At 32.2% G+C, this 11,304-nt stretch overlaps 1 protein-coding gene and 1 long non-coding RNA gene across 2 annotated transcripts; one reads left to right on the plus strand and one right to left on the minus strand.

Moving 5' to 3' along the window:
- Positions 1-42: 42 nt before the first annotated feature.
- On the minus strand, positions 43-11,289 carry LOC145735179 (alpha-N-acetylgalactosaminidase). Its single transcript, XM_081988969.1, has 9 exons — positions 11,075-11,289; positions 8,089-8,270; positions 6,451-6,625; positions 6,098-6,359; positions 5,800-5,969; positions 1,448-1,645; positions 1,231-1,395; positions 1,103-1,175; positions 43-243 (listed from the first exon to the last, which is right to left on the minus strand). The coding sequence occupies exons 2-9, from the start codon at positions 8,250-8,252 to the stop codon at positions 122-124; spliced, it is 1,329 nt and encodes a 442-aa protein (XP_081845095.1). The 5' UTR covers positions 8,253-8,270; positions 11,075-11,289; the 3' UTR covers positions 43-121.
- Positions 4,294-5,056, plus strand: LOC145735180 (uncharacterized). The gene is made up of 2 exons (XR_014179598.1): positions 4,294-4,801; positions 4,856-5,056. It is a non-coding gene; the product is annotated as an uncharacterized LOC145735180 (long non-coding RNA).
- Positions 11,290-11,304: the final 15 nt, after the last annotated feature.

Consider the following 11,304-nt stretch of genomic DNA (forward strand, 5'->3'; position numbering starts at 1 on the left):
CGGTGGTTTTTCTCCAAAAAGCGGAATTATGAATGTAAAAACTTTTGTACTAACATTATTTTAATAAAAAAAATATACACAAGTACTTACAATCCTAAAAAATAATTTATTAAAGCATAAATTAAAAATTGTTTCTTATCCTAAACACTTGGTTGAGGGGGTTGTAGGGCGTTCTTTGTGTTGTGTAAAATGATACTCGTCGATCGTAATCCGCTTGGACGTCGGCCCTTAAGATTACTACTCCTGTAATAGAAACCAAATCATTAAAAATAGACTAATTTTCGGTACAGGGTGACACAAATTCTAGGGTGCACAGATAACACCTTGATTACTGTTATGTAAAATTGTGTCACAATAATAAATTACACTTAGATTATATTAGGGTTTGCTCAAGCTGGAATTAACCTATTGTGCGATTTATTCGCCAGCAAGATTGAGACATTTTGACTGCTGGGAATTGGGTTATTCTTGTATTGTCTCGTTCAAGTTTAAGTTGCCTTATCATTTAATATGCAAATTAATAGTCAACAAGAACAGGCCGGAAAAAACAAAGTGATTATATAAATTTTTGCAACTATGCTTCATAAAATGTTAATTATTGACGTTTTTTTATGTAAGAGAAAGCTTGCACATTCGTGTAATGATACACATAATAAAAGATCAGGGTTGTATGCGATTATTTTGTTATATGGTTGGTTGTTTGCATAATTAGTAAAGAAATTTAATGGGGATTCCATTTTGGTTACTTTGTAATTTTTAACTATATTAAGCGTTTCCAGTGATTTAACGTAACAGACTCTATTTAGTTATTACTGCCAAGGTAACCATTAGAATTAGAATTAAAGTTTTGGATATAATTGTTTTTAAGCATGCAATCTAACATCCGTTCTGGAAGCATTTTTCTCATTGAAGATCTTGTTAACACTTTTACTATTTAAGGTCATGTGTGCGTATTTCAGTTTGGGTACAGAATACGGAAATGTTACAACGTAGTAAGAGAAAGTAGTCTCTCTAATAACAAAGTTATGAAAGCATTAATAAACTGGATTTTATCAATCAACACCAGTGAATTTGAGTAATAGCGGTCGAGAAAACAACTTACCGGAAGGATTTACTTTAACTTTGATTTTTGTCTGCGGGGACAACACCCCATAGTCAACGTCTTCATACAGGTCCTGCAAAAATTTCAATTAACCACCCTTTTTTAAAAGTTTCACTATCAAAACTCACCTCCACCCTGTATCCTGTGGGTGACGTCAAACCTAATTCTTTCAACGTGACCGCCACATCTGAAGGAGTACCATCGGTACGCCTATTTACAAAAGCTATGGCATAGGAAAAGTAGTTTTGATATAATGGGGTGATAGGTCTGGACCAAATCTCAATGCCTTTGTGCTGAAAAAAACAGTATTTTTAACTTGCCGACTTAATCAAACATTTTTTTCACCTTGTAGATTCGTCTACCCTGAATCCCTAGAGGATCCTGGTCTACAGAAATAATTTTTTTATTCTGCAATATGGCTTTGTACTCTGGTCTAATAGTTCGGAGATCAACTGACATAAGTAGTGGGGCGGCTAATATAGCCCAGATGGCCATTTGGGTCTTGCTTTGCTCGTAGCTAAGTCCAAAATTTCCTATAATTAACTGTAAACAGAAAAAAAACGTTATCTTGCGGTTAAACTGGTATTTAGGTTTTTCTAGCATTTTAATGTAAATTCCGTTTGGGCAATTAACATTTTTTTAGTGTAACTTTTGCATATTTAATGAAAATTTGGCCTTCGTTTTAAGAATGTCTAGTTCAGGTTGTGTACAAGTCCTCCTACTATCTCATATTTAGCATACATTGTCAGTTTCATAATGCATTTGATTTCACCCACCGTTAATCATCATTATTAATTAGATAGAATTATTAACACCATTGTCGATTGTTTCTTTCACGATCTGTCGATCTCGTTTTGGATTTTGAACGCCTGCTAATATTTAATTTTAATATGCAATAATCAATTATGTAAGATCAGATGCATTTTAGTATTCTGATGTCCCATTTTGCTGTTCTTAATTATGCTGCCATCAATTTGTTAATACCTGTTACATTAACAAAGTTAATATTTATTTAAAATGGTTGGAGGAAAATGAATTGTGTGATGAAATCGCTGTCATTTGTCAGTGCCATATTTATCTCTCGATTGCTGTTAATAGTGAGATTTACTATAAGCAAAGACAGACAGGTTTCGCAAATTTGCATTAAAACTGTTTACAGTAACGTATATTTTTGTTTACAGAGCAACGGTACTGTTTAATTGTTTGTGTAACCCTGAAGGTCCCAAAGAGGTAATTTGTGTGAAGAAAGCTATAAATGTACATTTAATTGATTTGTCATTTACACTATTGTTTAATTCCAGGTTTGTTTTTCTAGGAATTAGTTTCACAGCATTGAGTTTTTTTTGGTGCATGGTTTGACAAGTATAGTTTGATTTAAAGTACAGGGATTTGCTGTCTATATATCCCATTCTCACTTTAAATTCCTTAATTCCAGTATAACCTGGTAATAAATAAGGATAGTTTTAACTGAATTACTGTAAAATCATATCGATTATATCACTTCAAGCATGATTAGACCGTAACCATAACTAAAGTGGCTTGGTGGTCATTCATAATTTTATTGGTAACATAATATAATACCTGAAGAAGGAACCAACAATGTAAAGACAAGGAATAGGAAATAACCTGAGTCATACATTCCTCACATTGATGAATAAGTGTCCAAACTTTTAACTGTGTTTGATAAAAAGCAAATTTGCATTTGTTTTGCTGATAAAATGCAAATTTAACCATTTTAAGACCGAGGATGCCTCAAACCAATATTTAATGCATATTCATGTTTTTTTTTTCGATAATTATAGAAAAGCTTGTAATAATAAAGTCTAAAATTCCTGTCAAATTGGAATAAGGGGTTTCTTGAACAGAAATATGTTTTTGAGATATCTTCGTTTGTTATCTTTTTAAAGTAGGAAAATTTCTTAAATAATTTTTACAGAAATTACATTATTTTTGTTTTGATTGGAGTCTGAATGTTATTGATTAATAAATATTGAGGTTTTAAACAGTTCATATTTACTGTGAGTTGTGCAGTGTGTATGGAGAGAAAGTGAAATAAATAATTACATATTTATTTACCTTCAAATTGCTATGCAAGGTGGTCTTTACAGAAATCAAGGTTAAAACTTATATAACCCACCATTTTGGTCTTCAAATAAATTCATTCGAATATCAGGAGTCAAGTGCCATAAATGCCAACGAATTCAGAACAAAATAAATTAAGTCAAGAACTGGACTTTAACAAACAGGACCGTATAAGTGAAAATTTTGTTGCTTACTGCTTTGGATAATACCCTGTATACAGAGTAGAACCTACACGTTTGTTGCATAATTTGAATTTAATTGCACTAACGTACATTGAAGATATACCAGGGTTAGGCAATGGTGCAACAACAACGATTTATGTACAGGTACCATATACCTACTTAAAAGTTGAATATTTCACCTTTTGGCATATTTTAGGATGTTATGTTGCAAAATTATTTTATGTTTGGTGTTTAAATAACTTGTAGCTCAAAATAGTTACATTCATGCCAAAAATGTAGCACGAATGTTCATGTTCTGAAAACAAATCAATATTTGTCATCTTCACTTTTGGATAACGAGATTATTACTATACTTACACATACTCACTAATTTATTATACCAAAGAAACGTCCCAGTACAACCAAATTTTATAAAAAAAACTGTTAATTTCCTGTATATCCGTATCAAAGCAGTTAGATGATTTTTTTGGGAAAACCTTCCATAACACTTTCATCAATTATTCATTTTGGAAAATTCAGCATTTAGGATAAATAAATAAAATACCCTTGTCTACTAGCCAATAATGTACCGCTTATGTAATCTAGATATACAGGTAAAATTACGTATACTTTCCCTACCAAGAAGAAAAATGTACAGGGTTACCCAAAATCATATTGCAGCACCTCGTGCTTCATTTTTAACTCTTTTGATTACCAATCTACATACTCGGTTTTATATCATGAGTTACTTGCCCATAAAACACACTTTACAACATTCGAAGCATGCAATACTGAAGAATAAACCGTAACAGAGCTAATTAAATGTATTTTCAGGAAGCCGATCGACTTACATGCGTAAGCAAAACACGATTACCTTGTAACCTATCAAAGGCCTTTTGCAAGTAATGTAACGTGATGTAAGTGTTGAATTTATATTATTGTAACTTAAATCGGTATGTTGCATATGATAAAGATATGTTGGGCAATGTATAATGGGACAGACAAATTTATAGAAAGCTGATAATTGATCATAATAAGGCGGTACTTTTTTATGTGACACTTTGCTTTGAATTGTTGTCATTATTAGATATGATTTGTACTGTTGGTGCCCTCTTTTGCTCAATTGCTTGTTAGTATATTAGACACAAAAGAATGGCGTGTTTTACGACCAAGCCCACGATGAGTTTACTTTAGTCTGGTATAAAGCAAAACTGGATTGAATATAGAAAGTAGTTTGTTTTACTCTTTAGTAATAAGCTATCAATAAAGTTGCCTTTTACCTTACAAAGCCAGCCGAGAGATAACATTCATTTTTGTCATGGAGAAATTGTAAAATTGCTCTGCCGTATTAAGATGTGTAAATAAAAAAAGTGCGTTAAACTATGGCTGTAAAGTAATTAATTACTCTTGTGAAAAAAACAACAATGACTAGCAATATTGGTCAATGAAAGTGATAGTAAGTTAAAGGCCTATTTTCATAATAATTCAAGGCAAATCATACGTTTTTCAGTATAGTCTGTTTCACCAGAAGATAAATGGAGGAATTAAGCTGGAGTCAAGATCTATAGCCATTACCACACTGTTAATACATAACTCAGTGCGTTTCTTGTTTATTTATTTTATTTACAGAATCAAACAGAAAGCTGTAAGTTGATATAGGTTTTTATATACTCTGTAACACCTTCAATATTAAACATCATGGGAAAACACAGTTTTTGTCTAATTTCTTTTCTAAATTAGTTTTAAAATTAATTGACACTATGACAACCACAATGTTAATTAATTATTCCAAACATTTCATCATATTAAGGCTATTCATATTTCATTTATGATGAAGCGGTAAAAGCTAAATCGTTAATATGACAGACCCATTAATCCGATAAATTTGTTATTGGGTTTTATATTAATAAAAATGTCTTTACAGGTTAATTTTAGTATACAACTTTTGGTTCATATTGCTTACATGTTGCAACCCTCTTTTTTTTTAGTTATGCTAATCAGTTTTTGAACGCAATTATTCAGATACGTTGCTTTGTTAATATGGTTACCACTTTCACTCCAAACTATATCATAACAATAAACTAATTATTTTTTACTGTTGTAAGTGCTCATAACCACCATAAGATGCAGATCACTTTTACGTGGAACCACTGAATTTGGCTGTTAAATTTACTGTAAAAAGTAACCCAGATTGCTATCACCATAATTTTGGCAGTTAAAAATGAAAATTAGGTCTTATATTCTACGATCCGCCACTGGAAGTAAACGTTTAACTTTCACTAAGTTGCCCAGATTTGTCGTCTTGAATTATCTACTTCCCATCGGTAAATAGCCACCGACAGTTGCAAATTGTTATGCAACGTCCTGCTGACATATTTGCAACATTAATTTTACGTAATGACACTTCTACATTAATTTAGCCAATTTGAATGAGTTTGAAAAGTGAAGACTTACCATATCTGGATCGTTCCAGTGTCCAGGACCAGCGTTAGGAACAATCACATCCTGATTATTTCCATAGTAATCTATGATACTTTCCACGCTGGCCCAAGAATCTTGAATGTCATCAAAATTCCTCCACACGTTGCAGCTTTGGATAATTGAGGTAAAGTTGGGTGACATACCTGTTGTAAAAACAGAATTAAGATTTTTTTCATTATTTACCCAGTATTAGTAAAGGGTACAACAAAAAGTCCACAAGGTTGACTAGTGTTAATGAATGCAATTAGTTCATTTAATATTAAGAACCAACCTGCATAAATTTGATAAACTGGCCAGCTGCAACTGTAAATCATGGGTCTGCCAGTACGGTTCATGTAGTACCCAAATTCAGGGTATCCTCGATCCATTTCGCTTGGGTGTGCATAACACCCATCCAGTTTAACATAATCCACATCCCAAGAGGCAAAAGTCTCAGCATCCTGTTGCAAATTGTGAATCACCCCAGGATATCCTGCACAGGTGTAGTTGCCGAAATCTTCGTAAATGCCAAACTTCAGACCTTTGGAATGCACCTGGAGGTATTTGGGGTGCTTAACTTTTCTTGTTCTAATTTGTTTTAGGCTATATAAAATGAGCCCACAAGATTGCTCTAAGTGTGCTTACGTAGTCAGATAGAGATTTCATTCCTCTAGGAAATCGGGAACGGTCAGCAACAAGCTCACCATATTGGTTACGCTCCTTTTCCAACCAGCAATCATCGACGTTGATGTATTCGTAGCCTACGTTGGCGTAACCTTCGCTTACGACGATATCTGCCATGGTTCTGAAGAGGTTTTCACTGTAATTGATACAGAAAAAAATAAATTATATGGTGTGTGAATTCAGGTGTTCAATTTTAGTGCTAATGTTGTTAAGACGTGATTGTACTCTATTTTTATTCAAACAAATTCATGGTGCCACTCATTCAATTTCTTACACAAAGATTTCTGGTAACTGGTGGTTAAATAAATGTGTAATTTACCCGGAAACTTAATATTTCTCACTTATTTGTAAAATACTGACAGAGTCCTTGACTGTCAGTCATTCACCTAGCAAAATTAATTATTGTCTAAAACTTCTGTCCATTAGAACTTAATACAAAAAAATGAGTGAACCATAGACATCTAAAACTGATTAGTTCCTTGTTCCTAATTGATTTTTTGAGTATTCATGTCCTTGATAGTTATGGATTCACAATAAAAATTTACTACAGCAATGTCGTCAATCAAGATATTAAACACCTTAATCCGACAAGTCTGTGATTCGCTAAACACAGGTAAGCCAATAATAATTAATAAAATAACACATGTTCTTCGCGCTTTTTTTATGAATAATTACCGTCATTATGGTAGCGTTTACGTTACTTAATACAAACCGACTTGACCTATTTTTATTTGAAAATTTCACCGAAACATAAACAAGCCTTTTTCATGTTACTTGTAAACTGGTTTTACTAGTGCATCATTAATTTTTCTATGGCTGTACTTGAAATTTTAGCAGTCTATAAATTCTCAGCTATTAGGGAAGGTCCATAAATAATGCGTTTAAAGCACGGATAAAGACGATTATTGGGCTAAGCTTGACATTTCCTTCATACTCATGTAGGTCACAATATGTCAATAATATAAAAATACTGTTAATGTTTAGTGTGTATATTCTATTAGTCGGTCATGAGTACTCTGTGGTAGGAAAGTTATGAAAGGTACAATTTAATAACTGACTATTGAATATGACTTAATATTGTCATCCAAATCTGTTGAATCCTTTATAAGTTACGAAAGATTTATCATTCTTTCTCAAAAAGAAAAACAGCAGTTAAGATTGCCTGTGATTTCTATTTGATATTCAATTCATCACCTAAGGATTTGAGTATTTGAAATTATTCAGTACTAGTAGTGGTTACAATTCCGTTATTACTGCATGTTGAACGAAAAAAATACTGTGTTTCTCGGTAAAACTAATGATTTCAATCTCATCTACTGCAATTATAAGTGTCGTAAACACCTCCAACCTAGCACGTTTGTGAGCAATAATAATAGCGGTTCACATTACTAAATTACAATTTAAAGAAGATTAACATTAATCTCGCAATGTTTCCTACATGTTCGCTAACCGGGTCAAGTTTGCGAGATCGCATAATAGATAATCCAAAAAAGATCGTGTAGCGGTAATCGCGTGTAGAGTACACGCGATTACTCAAAAGAAAAAAGCGACCAATCAAACTGTTTTGATTGCTGACGATGCCATTTTTTGTTTACTCACCTTATACAGTTGTCAGGGTCGTTTTTGCAATCAGTGTTGCACCGGAATCGCTCCCACGCCAACCAACCCATGGGTGGAGTTCTTGCTAACCCATTTTCGAGACCCACTGCTCCACTAATAAGGACAGCTATAAACGCGCCAAGGGTCCTCCATGTTTTGACCATTTCACTTTGTAATTTAACCTGAAAGAAATGTCATTTTGATTGGTTACAGTAGTTAAAAACAGTATTTCACATGGTTGATGAAAACTGCACATTCTGCTGAACTGAAGAGAAAATGTGGAAATATAAAAACTTTTTTGGTGTTATATTTTTAGAGAGAAGATTACAAAGGTTTCTTTTCATTACTGTATTTGTTTTTCTTTGTTGCACTTACTTACACTTAAAAAAAAAACGAATAATTATGTAATTGAGCAATATTTACCTAATGAGAATGAAATTATACAACTCAACAGATGGTGTGGAGTGATATTTATCATCTTTTCTGACAAAATAAGGAGGCACTTTTAGTTGTTGTGAATGAAGTAATTACAGTAATTATGAAAGTATGAAGTATGTCCAAAGAACTGATTTAATAATATGGCTGCAATAGGATGATCATCAATAATGGAAATTGTTTTATAATTAAACTAAAATAAGCAAATACAGTACAAGACAGACAAGAATATTTAAACTGGTTTCCGGAATAATTGTAAATTAATAGATTTAGCAGAAAAAGCAGCTCTTTTACAACCATCTATAAACGTTCATTCATTACGATTATCTTAAATACACTTATTTGTAGTACCTAGAATATGTTTAAATAACTAACCAGTACACAGTACCAGTTCTGTGTATACATCCTGGCTGTGAAGCCTTTAACCCATTTTCACTAAAAGTAAACAGGACATTCGTTTTTGCATTTTAAAATGCAATACTCATGTAATTTATGGGCATTTAACTAAAATTAAATTCAAACTTTAAAAAAGTGCACATACTGTAATTACAATAATTATTATTCCAATTTTGTACAAGTATATCCGATCGTTGACATTTAATCCATTCCGTAATTGGTGCTACAAAACACATTCCATGCTTATTACCAAATTAACATTTCATATGACAGTGATCCATTTAGACCTCAAGCAGTACATACCTTAGAATAGATTTATTATGCAGAATGGTATTTGTAGTGTCTAGTCAAATTGCATTATTGGCTATGTTGGCAACTTGAATGATTGATCTTTTATCATTTAAATTGTACTATAATTTAACCTATTTCCAACTTTTATATCCCTCCATTATTATTTTATGTCTGTTGTTGCAAGATAATTGAATTCAGTTTTTCTACTCAACTTGGGGTTTTCTACATTGTACCAGTGAAAGAGTAGTTAGTATTCATGATACGGTTTCTAATAAATTGCTACTTGATACTGCAAAATATAATTATTTTACCGGATAAATGATTCAGCATACTAAATTATCTAATATTTTCAGTTTAATATGGAGATAACAGAATGACAAACAGGTGTCCAGTAACGTGAACTCCCGGATGTATTTGCCATTCTGTTGTTAGACATTTTTCTACTTCAAACAAGTGACAACATGCAAAACTGCATATAGAAATTATTTTAAAGCATCAATTTTTGTTTAAAATAATATAGTAGTGATAGGTAAATTACCGCTATAAAGTAAATATTTTACTTTACCACAAAAATTTTACAGGAAGTCTTACAGTTTTCAAAACAAGACCTGTTTCTGAGATTTATTACAGTTATTTTGACAATTATTGTCAATAAATTACTGGTAAATTACAAAATGTTTAAATAATAACATCATCAGATACACGTCATTTTTCTCATCTCTAAAACTTATTATTTGTCATAATTTGACTACTATATACTTTTTCATACAAAAGTTATAAGATTACTGTTACTCATGCTCATTTGGTGCAAGAATCACTTTGGCAGAAAAGTGTTATTTCATAAATAGTAGAATAATTACAGATTATTATGATTTTTTTTTGTTTTGAAGTAAAAATTAAATGACAATTATTATGTTACTGCCAAGTACTTTCTTTTGCTCAAAGTCAATGAAAGTTTAAAATATCGTTAGCTTACAAGTACAAGAACTAGTTCTGCAACTTACGAGTGGGTTTCTTGTAGTAATCTAGTAAAACGGTGTTACAGTAATTTTTAGTACAATGTGGTTAATGGTTGAATGACAAAAGAGAAATATGTGTGTTTATTCCTTTGGTCGACTTAATGCAGTTTAGTTGATATAAAGTGTAGCTAAAAATGTTCATTTAATTGTTCAAAGGCAACATCAATTAAGACAAATATAAACAGATGGATAAACAGTGGAGATAAAAAGGTTTACTTTACTTTCAGTGCACAATAAAGTCTAGAAAGTCACATTTACTAAACTTTTGCAATGTAATAACATCCAGGAAACCATAAAAACCAATGAGAGAATTAAGAAACCTAAGGAAAGCTACAAATCAGCACTAGTAAAACCAATGATGGAGAGAAATTTTTAAATCTTCTTAACAATTAAAAATTAAAAACTATTGAATTGTTTATAAGGTTTTAAAAGGGTAAATTACATCATAATATGTTGCCCATAAACAACTCAAAAGCAACAAGCACTCTAGAAATGCAATTCATGGCCCCATTACAAGAAGTAGTTGTTACGATTGTTTTCTTTTGTTTGTAACGTTTAAGTATGTGGTAACAACTTCCGTTAAAGACATGTATGAAAAGTTAAAAAACCAGAAGCGATAATAAGTGAAAGTGCTCGCTATTAGAATAGAACAATACAGGAAATCTGCATATTAAGATCATTTATAGTTAGACATTAAGAAATAAATTGATATACTGAGAAGTGTTATTTAGGTAAAAACAACTATTTTGGCTTTTTTATCGCAGAATCTAGAACAACCACTGGTGTGTACTGGTCAAAAATCCGAAATCGGCCTTTTAAAAAAAGTAGTTCAAAACACTTGTTACCTTATTTGTAAATATTTTTCGGCACCGTTTTCTCTCCCGGTTCACGGTCACTTTACGGTGGTACCCAAACGAAGGTAAAAGTGAAATGTTACGGACCAGTTCGCGGTAACTGTCGTTTTACGTCCATTCGCGATGGAAGTTAAAGTGCGAATACTCGATGCAATCGGCCAGAAGACCGAAGAGATTGGCGACGGTTCAACTGGTACTGCTTCTTTTGGATTTCGGTACCC

This window comes from Ips typographus, linkage group LG11, assembly GCF_016097725.1.
Source record: "Ips typographus isolate SLU linkage group LG11, UJ_Ityp_2.0, whole genome shotgun sequence".
Classification (NCBI taxonomy): domain Eukaryota; kingdom Metazoa; phylum Arthropoda; class Insecta; order Coleoptera; family Curculionidae; genus Ips; species Ips typographus.